This window comes from Otolemur garnettii, unplaced genomic scaffold, assembly GCF_000181295.1.
Source record: "Otolemur garnettii isolate 467f Iridium unplaced genomic scaffold, OtoGar3 scaffold00028, whole genome shotgun sequence".
Classification (NCBI taxonomy): Eukaryota; Metazoa; Chordata; class Mammalia; order Primates; family Galagidae; genus Otolemur; species Otolemur garnettii.
In genome coordinates this window covers 1,521,341-1,541,711 of record NW_003852423.1, presented here as the reverse complement: position 1 = coordinate 1,541,711, position 20,371 = coordinate 1,521,341, and the positions used below count along the sequence as shown (strand labels likewise).

At 36.0% G+C, this 20,371-nt stretch overlaps 1 protein-coding gene across 2 annotated transcripts in view; it reads right to left on the bottom strand.

Annotated features, from left to right (window-relative positions):
- Nucleotides 1–20,371, bottom strand: part of HDAC9 (histone deacetylase 9) — a 906,973-nt gene that overhangs the window by 153,763 nt on the left and 732,839 nt on the right. For both annotated transcript variants that reach the window (XM_012804388.2, XM_003788483.2), the window contains exons 18-21: nucleotides 16,693–16,748; nucleotides 16,361–16,448; nucleotides 10,663–10,782; nucleotides 10,251–10,348 (exon numbers count right to left, since the gene is read on the bottom strand). In XM_012804388.2, coding sequence (XP_012659842.1) covers nucleotides 10,251–10,348; nucleotides 10,663–10,782; nucleotides 16,361–16,448; nucleotides 16,693–16,748 — 362 coding nt within the window. The remainder of the gene's footprint in view (nucleotides 1–10,250; nucleotides 10,349–10,662; nucleotides 10,783–16,360; nucleotides 16,449–16,692; nucleotides 16,749–20,371) is intronic.

Genomic DNA, 20,371 nt, shown 5'->3' with positions numbered 1-20,371 from the left:
GAGTCCGAATTTAATGAGACTGCTTAAGTCCTAGAAATTGTCTCAAGGTACACTGCCTCTAAGTTTTTCTGTCTGAGGGTGGGTCATAGTCACAAAGACTAGCTTGGGTAGAGGAGAATTAATCTAATATGTGCTGGATCTTTGTGGCAAGGACCTGACAGAGAACGCTATGAATTCTTTTCAGAGTCAACTTTGGAGAAACCAGTGAGTGATACACGGATGCCACTTCAGAAAAGAAACTATTCTGGGAGGAGAAGAACACGGAGAAATAAAAGTATTGAATTAAAAACTTGTCCCAGATGTAATTTATATTCAGAATGATCTAAGCTAAGATGGTTATCTTGCAATTGGATTGTGGGCAGAGGGAGGACGTGAAGAACTTTCTTTGTAGCTCTAACATCCACTGAAGCATAATGGGCCCTGGTGGGCCCCAGGAAGCCCACCAGGGCCCTTCAACACATGGATTTTCCTCCTTCCCTCCCTCCCCTAGGCTCCTGGGTCTTGCCACTGACATGTGTACCAAAGTGCATGTGACTCCAGACAAACTCTTCCTGGACCAAAACATGGACAGAGCGATGAACACACACAGACACCTCTCTTCCCTCCTGCCCTGCGCACGGCCATAGAGACTCCCTGTTCTTCTAGCCAATGTTTTGAAGGAGGCCATGTTTTATTGGAGGAAAATAAAAATCCAGGGTTTTGTTTGTTGTTGTTGTTGCTCTTTTTGAAGTAACATAAGAAAAAAGTTCAGCAGGCTCATTAGCTGCATCCAGTGTTCCCTAACACACCTATGAAAAAGAACTGTGAGACCAAACTGGTCGGCTTCTGTTGTTCTTAAAATGACACTATGGTCTTACCCTAAATAATAGGCTTTTAATAAAAACATCCACCAAAGGCAAACAATTAAACAATACATAAAGCACCAGGGGGCAACCTCTTGGTTCAGTTACAGTCTGGAGCCACTCCAAAGGAGAGCATGTGGGTCTTTTACAAGGAACAATACACCGCTCCAAAGTTATTATAAAACAACAAAATTTTAAATTGGGCCACATAAACCCTTCAAACTTGGTACACGATTTTATGCTCAGCATTGACAATGAGATGATTCTTTATATTTGGGGTTTTTTGTAAAGCATGTTTAATGTGCCAAACATTGTACATATGATTAGTATTTTAGGACAGACCAAATAGTAATTTGTTAATTTTTCAAAAATTGACATTAGGAAGTGAATAGGGGACTGATCCTTCTTTCATACTAATTAAATATTTTTCTTTGGCTGCTACAGGTAATCATTTGATTTTTATTTTTACATCCTCAAAAAACTAAACTACCTGGAAGGTATTAACAACCTTTTGGTAGCTTTCAGTGCTCTGAATGATTTAGAATTAAATGAGGTAACTGAAACTGAGTCAGCAAAATACGAGCACATACCAGGTTGTATTATTTCTGATTCTGCCTTCTTCATTGGCTGTGAGAATTAGTGTAATGACATTTATCTCAGAGGAAGGCATCAGTGAATAATTTCTACAATGACGCTTTCATTTTAGAAATCCTCGAACATAAAACAATTAACAGGGTCAAAAACTTAGATACATTAAAAAAAAAAATCAGAGACCCTAAGAGACTTTTTCTGAAACTCAAAGTACAAAAGAGTAAGAGATCACACCGTCTTTGGGTTATAAAACTTTTAGATTATAAATCTGCACCTGTTCTACTTTTGGTTGTGGTTCTGAATAAATACTTGTTTTCTTTGCCATTGGCTACTGTTCCAGGAAAAAATGCTCATTGGTTTCTGAAATTCAGTCCATTTCAGTAACTCCAATATTGTACTAATTCCAAAGAGTTAAGAACCAACTAAAAATATACATCCTAGGTGAACCTGCATTGTGTTTTTAAATTCTATGATACATTTATTTAATGGGAAAGTTGATATGTAAATGTTATTTTCCTAATGGTCTTTTCCATAGGTGTTTAGGGATATAAAACATCCTCAAATTAATCTGTAGATGAATGTAAAATTCTGTTTAGCTTGGAAGTTGACTCAATCATCTATCTCCCACCCACTTTCTAAATGGAGAAGTATAAACTATAATGGCATGAACGTCATCTCGCTAAGTCTTTCACACTAGAAGTTAGGCAGTTTATAAGTTCTCTGAGCACTATATGGCATTACAACGGCAGTGCTTCTCTTTGGCATAGAAGATGTTTAGACAAGCAAAACCCAGGACTGTAGTGCCCACAAGAAAGAAAGGCAGATTCCTAACACATACAAGGATAAGGCATCATCCTTCTAAAAGAGTGCCAGGGGAGTGTAGGGGTCTGCCTAAATGAGAACAGATGTTGATTTACAAGTTTCATCTACATAAGATCAAATCATTGGGATAGAATAAGGAAAACTGAGTCTATCATCCAGATGTTTGATGGCATGCAAAGACTCGAACTGCTCTCTGAAGGTCCTGCTCACCAGAAAACAGTGCAAACGTCAGCCCTGTGCCTCAGAAGTAACATCTGAACAGACTTTTGGGTGAGCAAAATTTTCATGAGGATGATTCCTCCACCTGGAAAATGTAATAAGTAAATTCCTACTAGTAGACTATTATATTTATCTAGTTTTAAAAAGAAAGGACTACAAATTAATATTTGTGATATATTAAAACAAACATTTATTTGATCTCTCTTTTTTCACATTGTCTTCTCATAATAAACTTTAGATGGAAAGAGGGGGTAATTATTCAGTTCTAAGAAAATATCTCTCTATGACCCACAGATATTTCAATCTGGTTAATAAATAGCTTTTCAAGATAGATAACTTTTATTTGGTCAGGAGCTTGGTCTCTTTAGTAAGTGAACCATAATCTTAAAATTCTCATTCACACTATTAAAAAAAAAAAAGGGTAACTCCATAATTTGTTTCTATATTTATCTTCCATTCTAGACCTAGTATATCATAATTAACTATACAATAATTCCATTATTACTAGAGTAGATGATTTAAGTTGATGAATTGACAGGCAAATAAACATGCTGTTTTTGGCTTTAAAGGCTTCAGGATAATATTTCATGAAAAGATTTCATTTCTTGATATCTCAGAGTATTATACATTTGCTGGGAGGATTTTGCACAAGGCAAGGTTTTTCTGATTTGGTGTTTCATCTTTAAAATAAAATCATCATTTCTAGACACACAAACCACCTTCTTTCTCAGGGAGAATTTCTAAGGAAAAGAGTAAAGTAAATATAGCCACTCTTTTAATTATTTCTTATTATTAGGAAAATTATTTAACTGCTATACAAATTTCTAAAAATTTTTGACTTCAGAGCTGTTTTAAGGCAGATAAAAAATATTGTCTTAACATTAGAATAGTTCCTATGACCTTTTAAAACAAATGCAAAAAATAAGCTGTAGCATTTGAACTATTTTATACAGTTCTTCACGGCAGACATCATTCTCCTTTCAAAACTTCAAGCACTTCAAGATACTTCCTGGACTTTTTACCTGAGCTCTAGACTGTCGAATAATATCATATCATATCTCTTTGATGCTCAGCTCAAAAATCAAGTTTGCAAGTTTCCCGTGGAAGACAGGTGTGCATAAGATCAATTTACTCTTAGGGTCAAAGAGCAGAAATTCTAAGGGTATCTAGAGACACACACCTATAGAAATTGTAATTTTTGATGAAAATTGGTCCAATATGTTGCACAGATGAGAGAGAAATAAATGTTCTTAAACTATGTTTATTCCTGAAACTAAAGAGCAGAGAGAGCTGACAGCTTTCTAAAATTTATTCCTATGAATCTTTTTCTTGTGACCTCTTTTGATAAATCATCTTGAAACATCTCAACATGCTGAATATAAAGAATAGAACCTGCACAATGAAAAAAAAAAAAAAACGTAGATCACAGCAGCAGTAAATTCATATGCATTTCTCTTTATTGAAATAAAATATTAATAGGTGAAAATGATTACCGCTTTGTTCCCAAGATTGATTGACAAGTTCAAATTTGAAGCCAACATATTCTTTATTAGTCAAGTCTTCCAGAAAAAGAAAATGTGGGCTTGATTTGTGAGGCATGATAAATGGTCTGGGAAAGATGGTAGTAGGGCCAATTTGATATGTACAGTATTTCATATTGGCAAATTGTTTCAAGAAACTCCACCCTCTTTCCCAAAATGTCTTCAGCATCCTTGGGAAAATACATACTATCATAAGCATGATATATTTGCTTGTCACTAACAATTGAGAATCTATGGCAAGACTGGGAAGCGTCAACCACAGCTCTCAAAGACAAAATAAGACCCCAAATCATTTGACAGTATTGAGTATGATTTTTAGATGACAATGAATCATTCTTTATTTCAGAATTAAATCTAAAATTTCATTTATTATTATATGTTCTATTAAAATTTAATTTGGTATTTCCCAAGTTCAATTATATACCCCTTCCAAAAAATCTAAAGGCAAACCTAAGAAGCAAATATTTCTTTAACAAAAATGGAAAAATATAATCCCTGTTAGTTATCCCAAGGAAAAAAATTACAGGGAATTAATTTAATAGGCTCTCTTACCATGTCAGATGAGAAAAAGGCACAATGAGAAGTGGTTTGGAAATGCGACGTATTGCAAGAGTTGTGAAAATCTAGGAGTTATTTTTCAATTTGCAAATAGTGCTACCAATTTAGATGTCCAAGCCAAATATTATATAGACTAACATGCATTTATAAAGAGTTTCTCACTATATTATTGTTTTGTCACCCCCTACTCTTGACAGAGGAACTACAGTTTATAGTTTGGGGCCAAAAGAAAACTGCCTCCACAATCACACTTCCTGCCACTGAATCCCTGATCACCTTTAACCAGCTGTGTGATATCAGAAACCTACTGAAACTCAAAAGGCGTGGTTTCCTCATCTGGAAATTGAGAGCACTTAATTCAAGAACTTGTAAAAAATTTTTTAAAAATAAGCACCTAGCAAAACTTAAATCCTTAATGAATGTTCTATATTACTGTTATTATTATTATATTGTTACTTTTACAATGATACTATTTCCATTCCCTTAGCATAAAATTACATTGAACTATAATGAAAACAAGAACAATAACCATAGAACAATATTTACTTAGGTGTCACTACCAAAAAAGAGAACATAAATATTTACTTTATGGTCCCATTTAACTTCTCAGAATTTAGCAACCTCTATTTCAGTTTACACATATGACAAGAATATTTAGAAGTTAATCCTCTACAATTAATTAAAATAATGATGATATGTTTGATAAAAGAACAAGAGAAAATGAAGTACTGCACTTTTTCATATGCCCTGGCCAAAATTATCTATCATCATTCTCTGGCAAACTCAACCACTCTAAGAAACCTCTAGGCTGGCAACTCTTGACTAGTTGCCTGAGCAGCAGTCGCTCTACGACTCTCACAGTAAAAGGCTCCCCTCTGCTCTGCACTGGGTTGAAATGTACACATTTTTATTTTTTCCACAACAGTAGAAGAAACACAGTAAGCCATGAGTTTTTATTAAAGACCTTGCATCAGGAAAAAAAATGATATTTGGACTGATGAACTAAGAATAGACATAATATCTAATCATATTTCTACTGTTTTGTATTAACAGATTTTAATTATTTTTTTCTGTCATTAAAGTAAGTATGAACCAGACAGGAAAAAGAGACGCAAGGTGTTTGGGCTGTTTGTATGGGCTCAAATGGTCAACTGATTTAACTACATAGCAAAAATACTAAGCATCTAAAAACATTATGTAGCTATATGGCCAAAATATTTTAGCTAAGCTTACATTTACAGGCATGTAACATTTTGATTAAATAGAGATACCTCACAAATCAATGAAAGAAAAAAAATAGGTAGCTTACAACAATAATGCTAAATTTGACTAAATATTTATTTCCTAGATTAGATAACTCTCCCAAATCTTTTTCAGTGGGCAAACTGCCAGTCTCAAGGAAATAGAATCATTCTGGGTCAGACTTTGACCCTAAGATTAATTTCTCTGAAGAGCTGGTGTTTACAGATCCTTTGCTTTTGGGTAATAGTAATCAATAAGAAGCATTAAGGTAGCTACAGATGATAACATACTGCCTTGGAGAGATGGTTTCATAAATCAAAACTTGCTTGCATCTCAGAAACCCAGATTAACAACTCTATGACACCTCTTCAGCTAGTCTTCAGCATATGCCAAATAAGTAATTTATTATTTCATCAAAACCTTCTCAATTTATAGGATTTGCGCTCCTTTTCTGAAATTAAAAGGCTATATAAGAATTGTGATTCCTTCACCCATTCATTCATTTATTTATCCAAAAAATAGGCACACTTTCAAGGACAACTAATATTTTCTGTAACACATTGGAAATTGCTACTTTTTAAAAACACTTAGAGATGTTTTCCTTACTTGATTTAAGAAGAAGCATGAGATACATATTTTCCGCCATCCGGTATAAACAAACCATTTATATTGTCTTAGATGAATAATCACTTTAACATTTGCAGGACTCTTAAAACATTTGTCTTTAGAGCAGATAATGTGCCCAGTCCTCACTGAAGGGCTACGGAGAACATAGAAACACTGGACCAGTCTTTTTAAATGACTGGAGCAGAGATTGCTTAGCAGGCATTCAGACAAATACCTGAGAATAAGGAGGAGTATGACATTCTTCATAATCAAATGAAGGGTTGCTCAGAATTCTTTGTAAAGTATACTTTTTGATAAGCCAAGAAATAACACGCAGCTCCTTCATATTTTTGCTAGGTTCACCAAATACCAGAGCCTTCCAATGCTCCCATCATAATCAGCACTATTCCCTTCTCTTCTCTGCCTCTGATTCATTCAGACATTTGTTGACTCTCTCAATCCTTATTTTTGGGTGGCTCTTCTTTGCCACCTTGTGCACTATGCATCTGTACATTAGGCTGGAAGGCTGTGGGGGTATAAAGGTCTTACATTTAAAAGGCTGCTGTGCTTGGGCAGTGCCTGTGGCTCAAAGGAGTAGGGCACTGGCCCTGTATACCAGAGGTGGTGGGGTCAAACCCAGCCCTGGCCAAAAACTGCAGAAAGGTTGCTGTGCTTTATCACTCCTTGTTTTTTAAGTCATAAACAGTAGAAGAGTGTAGTGATGGGGTGCGACAGAAAGGACATAGATTTTAGAGCCATAAACTGAGTTCACATCACGGTGCTTCTAATTAGTGGATCTGTGACTTAGACAAAACAGTTAAGGGCTAGCTATAATGTCTATAAAGTTTCTAATCTAGGGCCTACCATATAAACTTCAAAAAAATAGCCATAATTATTTTATGAAATGATAACCTTGGAAACGTATGTTAGAAGACCATGAAAGATATTTGATATAACTGAATATGTTTAAAACTCTCATGAAAAGTCTTAAGGGTACCCTTTACTTATTTCTGGAATGAATGATAACTGACTGGGAGAACTAACTACTTATCTGAAATAATTTAGATATTCTATTATATTTTTAAAATTATCTTTAAAGACTGTAGCAAACATCAAATGTCTAGTTTGTCTACAATGTTCTTTTTGCCACAGAAAAAGCACATAATAGAAGCCACAAGGCCCAAATATATGACAATTTGGGGCTGGTAAAATAAGCAGCCACCTTATACCCCACTATAAATGTGGCTTCACAGAGACAGGCTTTCCTTCCAAAGATTCTTATCACAGTCCAGAAACAATTAAAAAGTAATAAAAAAAGAGCAGATACCACTTACTTTTTCTCCTACATCCAATTCTTGCACCCATAGACAGATGCCAGAAAGATTTTAGGTTTCATTACTGGGAAGTAAGAGTTATATTAAGAAGCACAAGCTTATAAAATAATACCTCATGAAAAATGATTTGGTGGTCTGACTGAAGCCCAAGTTCACAGAAGAGCAAACTTTGTAGCCCACATTGGTAGACGGGCTGTGCTTTGACTTCAAGAGACTTTACAAAGTAGGATTCACTTTGTTGCTCTCAGTCCATCCTAGTGCCCTCATCCCAAGGGAGAAAAATCATTTCATGACTCCAGACAATTAACAATCTATTCTCTGTGCCCAGGCAGTATGAATTCCCCCAGCTCCAACTCTTTCCCCCCTCTGAAAATGACCACTCATCCTTGAAAGCACAGGTTGAACAAGACTTGATGGAGTCTTTCCTGAAACTCTTCAGGAAGAATTCACCATTTTATCTGTTCTCTCTAAACACTTCTGTACTCGAGAACAGAAAGTATCACTTTGGTTTTGGTCCCTTAAAATCACAGCTCTGAAGTGCAACTGTTCAGCACAGTGCCTGGCATACAATATGTGTTCAATACACTTTTTTGAATGAATGAATTACTCACCTGTTGGACTTATCCATAATACATTTCACCAGCACCTCTAGACTTGGCATCCATGTTAAACAGCAGACATGGTACAGTTCAGAATTGCCAGGATTATTAGTAAATATGGTTCTTAAATAACTATTGACATCAAAAGCCACAATTTTAAATTTCTTCAGCCTAGCCAAATTCCTCACATCTCCTTTAGTAAAACTCAAGCAATGAAGATCACAGTGGGATGTTTGGAAAAGTTTGTTAATGTAAAGTGATGCCATTCCAGGCAAACAGACAGTGTCATTCTGGAGGACAGTCGGCCACACTCAGGAGCACAGGACTGACTTCAACTTCAGTCACAAAACAGTAACATGCATTTAACATCTGTTTTCACATTACTCCATGAAAATGGTTAAGTTCAAAGATGTCCTTTTAAAAATCTCATCCACCATTCTCTTTAGAATGGGAGGACAAACTGGCACAAAGTGTGAATGGCCCTTCATGGTTGTGCATCTGTAATTCATTTTTATGTAAAACTATAGTATCACAAATAGTATTACAAGAAGTTTGAAAGTTTTAAGTATTCTCCACTGCAGGTCAATGCATATGATAAGACTGGTAACTTAATGTGTATGAAACAAGTTCTAGGATAAACCTGGGAAGTGGACACATAAATTCACATGTGATATAATATCAAAGTCTATCATCGCTTCAGAATTTCTTTAAAGTTGCAAATAGAGACAAAGAGAAATCATAACATCAAAACCCTATAGTTTCTTAGTATAATTGTTTTATTTTACTCCTAAGATATAATATATATTGTAATACCTAATTTTTTATCATTCTTCCCGGACCTGTTTTCGAATGAGAAATGACCTTCAAATGAGGAAACTGAGTGTGTATGACACCCAAGACAGTAGAAACTCACCCAAATTGTATTTATTCAAATTTTTTCTCATGATTTCCCTAAATTTCAAATATTTTATCAACTGGAGTTTCTTCTTGGGAATTCATGAATGGCAAATTTCAAAACTTAATTCCTCTCAAATTTCTTTTCATGCAGTCTTTTGCTTTTTCTTTCAATTAAATAAAACATCCAAGAAACTAAGCTTTACAAATAGGCTAAAATATTCTCCTAAAATCTGCCAAGGCAGGGACCTATTGACACAACCTGCTATCTTTCTTTAAAACAGAGACCTTTCCAGAGCCTGAATTTTTTTTTTTTAAATTCGAGAAAAGAAAAGCCCATTTTTAATACTCTATGTCAAAAACGGTATTTTATTTGTCGTGCTTCTAATTTAAATTAATTTTCAAAGATCTTTGCTTAGAAAAAACACAGAGTGCAATGTGAATACATTTTATTTATTCCTACATTTTGTAGAGAAACTGAAAACAACCAATACATTAAAATGGAAAAATATACAAAAGTCATTTACTGTACCATCAAATGAGATGGTTGAGACCAACATTCTTAAAGTGAACTAGCTCCTTATAACTAGGCATGGTAAACGGTGCTAAGTGAAAAAGGGATTCTGTAGTCTAGTGACGTCTGCTAAATGCCTGTTCAACAAAATTAAACAGGTAGTAAATATTTAATATGCTCATGTCCATTGTAAATCATGTCACATGTTATAAGAGGCAGAATTTTCCAGACAGAACTATTTAGTATTGAAATCTTTTTTTTTTTTCCTTTTGTTCTTGGGCAGGAAGAGGGAAACTGTCTGAGCCATTGGTGAATATACCTGTATAACTAACCCTGGATCTCAAGAGACTTGTTTGCTTATAGATATTCTTAGGTGGCTTTGTAGCAGTACTGTACCTTAGTAACTTACATTTCTCTTTCACTTTGGTGTTATTTCAACAGACATTTGTTTTCCACTTTGTCACTTTCAGAGAGAAAGTAGTACCAACCTGAATGCTTCCAGGTATTCAACGTCTCCCATGGGGGGGTCAAGACCACCTGTCCAGGCAATATTTATATTGTATCCTTCTCCAAGGCCTGTTCCAACCTGGGAAGAGAAAAATGCACCACGCTGGGTAGAGAAGAGGTCAAATGGAAGAAAGCAAGCAGAGAGGAAAACAAACACATGGGAGCTCTTGAAAATAAACATCAAACAACACGTCAAATCAGCCCAACCTTGCTTGACAACCAGTGCTCTGGGTTATGCACTTGTTCTGCACTGGTTCTTGGTCCCGTGGGATAATTCAGTAATCTCGTGTAATTTAAAACACCAGCAAAGGACAAGAAAATTAGGGGTAATCATGCAATGCAATTACCTGAAAGATACAAATAAAAGTGGGGCTCTAAAGAAATAAACCGAACCTCATTTGGGGCTCCACTGCCAGGGAAAAAGTTCCCTTCATCATAGCGATGGAGCGAAATATACAGGATGCTGGGGTCAGCATAAAAGGCCTGCTGGGTACCGTTTCCATGGTGAACATCCTACCGGGAAAGAAAACAGATGACAAAGACCGTCAAGTCTAACTCCGTGTGGAGACAACCCTCCTGATTTCTAGTGCCTTGTCTTTCTACCCCACCCTCCTTCTCGTTTTCTGTCTTCTCACAACATCCCTCTTTTTCTTTCTCCCATTCGGCCTGCTTCCACACCACCCCCTTTACTTCCTGAACTTTCAGGCAAATTACCCTTTAATGCACTCATTTTTTAAACTGGCTTCTAAAAATCAGGAAACCACAGCGAGCATGCCCTGGAGACTCCAGATGAGCAGTCATTGAGAAAGCCCAGTCCTTTGGTACAATTAGATATTTATACACCGGCTCTTTGTACTCTGTGCTTCAGTGATGGAATCTCGCATCCTGTTTTATGGAGGAATTTTATGACTTATTAACTGCCAACAGTTCATAACCCCTCAGGCTTAATTAACTAGCCTCATTGGCCTCTGAAAAAGGACTAATGTTTAAACTCCAAACTAGCATTTTACAGAAGGATCTATGGCTTACAGAGCATTTTCACAATTCTTGACAGAACACTAAACATACGAGTATGCATTGATTTGCCAAGTCCCACCATTAAGGTCAAAGGCTTTGCAACCAGCTGAATAAATTGGCTTTCTTGAAGCACTGAGTCCAGTTAGTAACCCCTCAGCATTAGAATCACTTCAAAAGAGATGCCAGATGCAAAAAGGACTGCAAGACTTTGTTTTGGTAAAATCGCGACACAAGTTGAAGACACAGGAGCATGAGCTCATTAGCTCTTAACTCATTTAGGCCACGCACAGAAGGTGGCATGGGGCTTGATGCAATATCGTGCAACCGCTTAATTTTAATATGTATTACATCAAGTTCTCTTCCTAGCCTTCCTGCTTAATTTTTCTCCTCCCGCCCCGAACACCACTCCCCCTTCCCACTCAAAGGAAAACAAAAAAAAAAGCTTGTGTCTTTAAAATGAATTAAAAAGTCCCAAGACATTCGTATATGATAAGGAGTCAAAACTTGATATTTCTTTTTTTCTTACTGTTTATGGTGCGTATATATATATATATATATATATGCCAGGATTGATTTAAAAAGCAGTAAAAATAAAACTAATGGCATTTTTTAAAATATCTTCACTGAAAGAACTCAGGTATTAAGGACCTTTTTAATATGCTTCCTAATATCTTCTGCATAAAAATAAAATAAAGCACTCTTAAAAGGTGATAATCTTTAGAATTGATAATAAAATATTATTTGCATTCAATGGATAGGATTGATAATAAAATATTATTTGCTATAACTGTTATTTGTTCTTTAACTTCAATATAGTTACTGCTTGTGTTCTTAAAAAATAACACAACTTTAGTAAAGTCTATCACACTTTATTTTATATCAGTAAAAATCTATTTTCAACAATGATTCATATAACTTTTGTCACGTACTGCATAAATATCTTGCATGAATAATTTAATAATTATACATAATATGTGAGAAATTGCCACTAATTTAAAATACAAGCAAACTGCTGGTCAGATTGTTTCATAATTTTCTAAGACTATGCAGAGAGTAAATTGCAAGATTGGGTCCTGAATCCATTTCCTCCTACTCCAAAGGGCAAACTCTCGACTACTATACGCCTCACTTGTACTTAACATTCATTATCCCTTTCGTACTCTTGGCCAACCTATGAGGTGAAGTTCCTGGCCATTGTTGCCCCTTGAGAGGATTATGTAACTTGTGTCTACTATAACCTCCCGCCCACTACTCACACACTAGATGCCAAAGCCTTTTAGTGAGTTCTGAGAACCTGCGTTGAGCTTGCCTTCCGCAGTGTAGACATACAGTAATCCTCCCCTCCTTTTCAACAATAAACACATCCACAACCATACTGTTGGGGCAGTTGTGCTTCATCTAGAAAATCATTCCAGCTAAAGACATACAAACTGGGGAAAAATGATACTTTGTATTAATTCCCAGATTTCTGAATAATCAAAGGAAAGGAAGAAGGGGAAAGTAAAACTGTTTTCCCCTGTGTAAGCAAAACAGAAACAAGGTAAGCCACAATATCTTTTGTGTTTGTTACTGAATAAATAGAGAATGGAGAGACAAAATATTTTGAAAAACAACAGCAAAGGGACGTTTGCAATTTCCCTATGCAATTTTCGTGATAGGGGCAAGACACAGTTTGCTTTAGGTATAAATATATCCACCTTTTGAAAAGCAGATTACTTTTTGAAAAGCCTTGATTACTTTTGTTTTTTTAGGGATACTATAAAGGTTTATTCAAGGAAGTCAAACATAAGATGATAAATTTTCTCAGATATAAAATTATTGGTTCTTAAAAAACGTGTTGAGGGTTTGTCAGTGTCTTAATACTCTGAATATGAAATATAGTCTTGTTTCAACAGACATTATTTGTTAAAATACACAAATCCATTCTAATGCTTGGGAAATCTTTGATTCTATATTCATATTCACCAAGTATTTAGAGATATTGGTCAAATCCAAGTGTGCTTTTTGTTTGGGGCAACAACTTACAGTATAACCTAGAGAATATCTTTGTTTTTTGGAGTTTTCTTTGTTGCAAAATAGTCACACTAAGTACTGATTGCTCATGTGTAATCAGAGATTCATTTCTCCATAACAATAAATATATACTAGACCAACAGAAGAAAATTATTGATCATGAGAAATCACTCTAGGAATGAAATAAAATGAATCATTAAAAGCCCCCAAATAGATCTTACATCTAAGATATGCTCAGAAATGCTGAAAAATCATTTCAATACTTCATTGATTAAAAGGCATAATGTGAAAATAGATCCTGTACAAGGATTTGGAACAAACAATTCTCATTATTATGTTAAAATAGCTTTGAATAAACCATATATTCTATCAGCTTTGTTATCATTAATTATTTAGTTTAGGGACTTGTGACACAGGTCTGAATGTACTTGAACAACAGTGAAATTTCTCCAATTCCTAGGACATTCAAATTAAATTTTCTCTTACAAACCAAGCCTAAAAAATATTATTTTCAAACTACAAGTCACATTATCTAAAAGATACGAGTCATGCAGGCAGATCCTACTTCTAGGAAAATTGAGTGCTCTAACCACATAAGCAAGTCTTACAAGTTGAAAAGCAAATAAGTACAACTGCTTTCTTTCACACCAATATGAACGTGCGTGGAATCTTCCTCAGAAAGAGAAATGGAATGAATGCTCTCCACAGATCAGCTAGAATCATTCCTGCGTAAAATACTCAAAACCTATGAATTTGGTGATGACCCAAAATAGGAGGTGAATTTGAACTCTGGCTCTGTATTTGCTAAGCATAAATAAAAATACTGAATTAGCTACCAGACAATGGAGTAGCTTTGCCATCTATTGGCCCTAGAGTTTGGGGAACTAGTCCACCCTGTCCATTACTGTTAATGACTTGAAATGTGCAGGAATGAAACTCTTTTGCCACTGAAGAACCTTCACCTCTTCTTTTGCTAACTTGCAGAATAGACCTGTCAGCCAGGCAGAACGGATGTCTCTGGGCCACGTGGCACTTTAAAACTTCCTTCTCCACAGCTGGAAGAAACAGGAATTTCCTCAAAGTAGCCTTGCAGCTGCAGAAGTTGGAAGAATTGAAAGTAAGAATATGTGGGCTGGTGGTGATCTCAGAGGCAACCCTTTGGACAGAACTTCATATATTTAGAGAATTTGAAATAAAAACTCTCCCAAGTTTCCTGTTGGGAAATCTGTATTCTTTATGATTTGATAATGGAGCAAATTCATAATCAAAGCCAGCAAGCTTACAGGAAACTCCTTTGAGCTACCAAGTAACTTATTTAAAAAAAAATTCCCCAGTAGTCTTCTATTCCTATACCGCATTAGAGTAGCTTTTAAGTCTCTTTTGTACAATTCACTTGACTTTGAGTTTGGCTAGCACAAATGTGCTTTCAAAGGGAACTCAACAGTTTTTTATTATTGTCACAGAATGATAAAATAGTAGCAAAGGACATGGCTTAGAAAATAAATGCTAACATATTCTGAAGGATATGACCACCAGCTGATCAATACACCAATGTTCCTCCCACATGATTTTGACAAATTGAGAAATTCTTTTTCCCTCACAATCTTGGGTCTTCTTCTATGCTCTGGTCTTTAAGTTTTGGGTGTATCTTTCTGTCACAGAACTTACACTAATTTTTTTTTAAATGCAAATCTTCAAAGTAGGCAAAACATTACCTAAAATGTCTGTATGTCCTGGGAAAAATAGGTTCGGTATCCTCGTTTTTGTAAAATTATAAAACGTTGCTGCTATATATCTAGGCCTTCAACACATTTCTTTAATGGTGAAGTATGAGCTACACTGAAATTAAGCATGTTTGGAAAATACATGGATAATTGGGTTCCAACATTCTTCACACCAAAGTGCTTGCAGGAAGGCTACAATACAGTGTGTGAAACACAGCCATTCCAACCAAGCCCTGCAAATGGAAATCAGTCTCCACTCCTTTTATCTTTATTTTAACTTAACTAAGTATTTCTTCACATGGCTTTGCCTGTGCTCTCTCAACCCTTTGGTGTGCCTGCTTAACTGAATCCGAGGGCTGGAGGGGGAGGCCAAGGCTTCCAATAAGATTTAATTATGAGTGCAGATATGAACAAGATTTAGACTATTAAGCCTTGCACTTCAAAAAAACCTTTAACATATTTTGCCTTTAAATCTTTTATCACCTGCAAAAATTAATTAAGTGCAGATGTAGCAGGTTTGGTTTGGATGCCAGGGTTCATTTCCTGTCTATGCTTTGTCAGACAACCTATTACACCTCCTCGTGAACTGGAGGCAAACCGAAAACGGGACTCATAAATCACCATTCAGCTCTCTTTTGCCCTTTCCTAGGTTGGTCCTTTTTGTATGGGGCAGATCTCCAGCTCATTATTCCCGAGTACACTATAGACAACATGCCAAGTGTCATCTGCTTTTAAACAAACCATTCCTTAAACAAATTATAACTCCAGTGTGTGAGAATGCATCGTGTTCAAATGCAAGACTAATCTAATGCTCTGCCTTTTAATCACTCAGGGTTCCTGCAGGGAGTCATCCCAAACTGGCAACTGAGATCTGAGATCTTTTCAGTCAGAATGACATGCTGACTTGTTTTAATATTACCACTGTTGCACAACAAGCAACACGATTGCTAACCAGGGGAAGTGGCCAATTGGTTACCAAAGCAACAGCATTCTTTCCAGCACATCTGACTATGTAGTCTATACTCTGTAGGGAAAAGTAAATTCAGGTTCTGTTGGGTTATTTTAACTGTGGAAGTATCAATTCATTTAAGGATCATAAAAGTTGCCCTGATCTGCGCCTTCTTCTCATTAAATTGCAGTTAACACCATGAAAGTGAAACGTGAATGTTTATGGTTTCAGAACTGCAATCCTGAATTTAATGAGTTTCCACATTCAAAGGAAACACACCCTTCAGTTGTTTGCAAGTGCTAAAAGCAAGACAACCTAACCTAGAAATACAAATCCACTCCCTTTTATCTAGAGTCACTGAAATGCAGCTCTGGCCAGGAATACATACCAGATCTACAATCAATATCTTGCTTATATTTAGTTGGTCTCTCAAGTATTTGGCGGTAATTGCAACTGAATTAAAAAAGCAGAACCCCCTGCGGAAAAGAGAAGAACAGAGAAATAAGAAAGCAAGTCATCCAGGAAAACCATTATAAATAATGTTCAGAGCATTTTTTAAAATGCTATATGATCTCTGAAGCCATAAATCTGCTTCTGGGAGTACCTCGCAAGATTTCTCAGTCCATCTGCTAACAATTAGAGGCTTCAGAAACATGCACAAGGCAGGTGACCGCCAGGAACCGTGGCGCTTGGAGATGGGCAGCAGTCCCTGGTACTTACATGGCTGTGGATTCTTCAGCGTGATGGCCAGGGGGCCTCACAACAGCAAACCCATTCTGTAAGAATAAGACAGGTTTCCAATGGTCAGATTAAGGGGAGATTGGTTGGATCTCTGTGCACTACAAAGCACCAGGCTTACACGCAACAAAAACCCGAGGTCTCTTAGACTCTGCTGAGCTTGTCTCTGTAGCCTCCCTTACCCGTCATAGTATGAACAGAAACAATATATGAGATCACATTTTCTCAGATCGTGTCTCAAAAAGAAGGCTCCCACAGAGTCAGGAGAACAGGGATTTGGGAGTTGTACCTAGTGGGCAAACACGCACGTCAGCTGTTAAAACTAACATGATTCATTTTCAAGAATAGCTTTGTACTTTATGACATCCACAGCCTACAGAGGAAGAAGAAATTCACTCCTGGTGCAGGTTTGGGTCAAAGTTCGGAAAGAGCAGGGAAGATCCGAAGTGAAAATTCTTTAGCTGGGTCCCCTCAACGGTTACTTCCACTCCAGCATCAGCAAAATGATAAATTTACACTCACGCACTCACATATACACAAACGAAACCCCAGAAAGGTGAAAAAGAGAACAATGGAAAGCCCATATTTCTTCCAGTCTATAAATTTAGCTTGGATGGCTGCCAAGACTTGCAACTTTATTGGATTCCCTGAGTCAATTCCTAGCCCATGTTTTGGAATTTTATAAAGAATTCCAGGGCTGAGTAGCAATTGGATCTATCCATGATCAAGAAATGCCTTAACCTCCAGATTAGCTGGAATGCATCACGGAAAGCTGAAGTAACTCCGGCATGAAGGCAGAGGACTATAAATCCTCGCAAAGCCAGCATGCTCAGAAAAATTGGGTTGTTTGACGTGAAAAATAATCATTCATCACATGCTTTACACCACCTTTCACTTAACTATGGTTCAAGTAACATGTTCAAAAGAGAGTGTTTCTTTAATACACAATCCTAAAACTTTTGAAACAACTTTAATATACCCCAGAGATACTTTTTTCCAACCTTTTGCAGCATGCAAAAAACTATGGAGAAAACTCATCTATTCTCTATGTCTTAAGTATACATATGTTTTTCCCAGAATATTATGGCCATTTAACACATCGTGGTTAATTTGCTATCTATTTGGGTGAGTATGTACAATGATAATCTCAGAAGCGAATTAGAAGTCTCATGACACAAGACCAATTAGAAATCCAGGAATGGTGATAAATATATTCCCTGTTCTTGTTCTTAAGGGACTCACTACCTATCTGGCAATGAAAAGTTAACATTCATGAAACTATTAATGAACAATATAGGACAACAGGAGCTGAAATATTAATACTGTATAATGAGACTATAAAATGCTGTAGGACTTCTGAAAAAAATAATTTAGTAAAGATTATGACAGACACAGCATAGTTCACTGGGAAAATGTTAGGATGAAAATAACCAATATAGGATACAAGGCAGCATAATTAGCATAGGAAGAATTTTCTTTGCAACTTTATTGGATTCCCTGAGTCAATTCCTAGCCCATGTTTTGGAATTTTATAAAGAATTCCAGGGCTGAGTAGCAATTGGATCTATCTATGATCAAGAAATGCCTTAACCTCCAGATTAGCTGGAATGCATCACGGAAAGCTGAAGTAACTCTGGCATGTACTGTTATATTAGTACTGTTATTAACAGTACTAAGCTGTATTTTATAATTCAATTAAGACACTATTTCAGGGTTGAAGGACATGACCAAACAATACAAAGAAGAAAACATCCAGTGGCTAATAACTATAAGAAGAGATATTCAGCTTAATTAGTGATCAAATGAATACAGCTGAAAACCCCAATGAGAATTTTCCACCCAGGATATTGAAATTTTAAAAAAAGACACTCTAGAATGACTATTGAGTGATGTGTACATGTAACATACTAATATACTGCTTATAGAAGGATAATTTATTACAGCCTTTCTGGAAAATATTTTACCTGTATTTATCCAGAGTCTTTAAAAACCATTCATACACATGGACTTATTAATGTGTTTAAAAAAATTTGCCTTAAAGGTGTTATTAACTATGTACCCAGCAATCATTTTAAAATAATGTTTTATTTATAATGGGAAAAAATGGGAATTGCCTACTTAACTAATAGTTTTAGCAGAATGGTTAATAAACTATGGCACATGTATACAGCAGAATCGTAGACAGTCATTGAAAGTCTGGTATTATAAATATTTAAGTGAAACAGAAAAGACTTTATAATTTTAATTTTTAAAATATAAATGTTAATAATATATACAGTATGATCTAAGGAAAGGTCTTATATGTATCACTTTATTTTTAAATAATAATTTCATTATAATTGGAAAACCTACTTTCCAAATGCTTTTACAATAGACATGACTTATTTCACAGTAAAAATATATCGTAAAAAAGAAAGTCAAGAGGTAGCTATTAATGGGTCTTACCTAAAGAGCTGTGTTCACATAGGTAGAGAAAGAATTTAGAACAGTGGTTCTCAACCTTCCTAATGTCGCAGTGTATTTTCATTGTTAAAAAGGGCTCGCAACCCACAGGTTGAGAACCGCTGATTTAGAGGGTATTCTGGGCAGGGGGAAAGCATTTTCACGAAGAAAAGATTTTGGAAAGTGCTACAGAAGGAAGTTATTGTGACTACGGTCTGTGCATGTTAAGGAACAACATGGAAATAAAATCTTATATAAAGAATTGGCTGGATTATAAAAAATAGTAAAAACAAACAAACTTGAATTCTATCTTCCTCTTTTCTCTTATACCTGAAGGATCAGCCTTTCATTTTATAACCTGCAGTGGCCTCCACTATTCGGCTAAAGTGCTTCTAAAACTGCTTGATCTCAGGTTGAAGATTATCTTCTTGCCAGTATCGGTAAACCTCTTCTCAGTCATCATGATTCACCCAACCTTCCATTGTGTCTTCAGGAACACCAAACTCCCTGACTTTTTCCCGTCTTTTCAGAGTGGCCCTTGTGTCTTCTCTGAAACCTTGCAAGGTTGCATCTCCCACAGTCTGCTCCAGAGGTAGCAGCTTCCTCCCTCACACCCCACAAACCTGCCGGCCATGGAAGGGAGAGATGGTTTTCTTGACTCTTCTCTGCTTCTTTAAGAGTACAAAGCCCGATGCACCCATCCCGCAAGATTTTCTTATAAAAAAAGATTACATCACCCAGAAAAAGAGAAGATAAAACACAGTAGGTTGACTAAATCTAAATCCTGAGATAATCTGGCTCAATCTTCTTCCTGTTACACTGGAGAAGGTATTATTGGGCCCCCTAAAATCTGTTTTGCTACCTCCAGTTTGGATTTCATCCCCTCCTACTTTTCTGCTATCACTTATCAAACTTTTCACATTAATGTTAAATTCATATTAAAAATTCCCTCTCAATTATATGCATTTCATTGAGACTTAAATAGACTCAAGTTTCTGCCATTAAAAAATGTAAATATATAATGATCACCACCCACAATCCCATCAGTCCTTCCAGCTGCCATACTTTTTTCCTTCCCTTTTTAACAACTTAAAATTCTTAAAAGGTGACCTATCCTGTTTTCTCCTTTCTCTTTTTCCTCATCTTTGCCACGGTCATTGACCTCTAATTTCTCTTCCAAACTCATTAGTACACTAAAAGAGCTCTTATGAAGGTCACC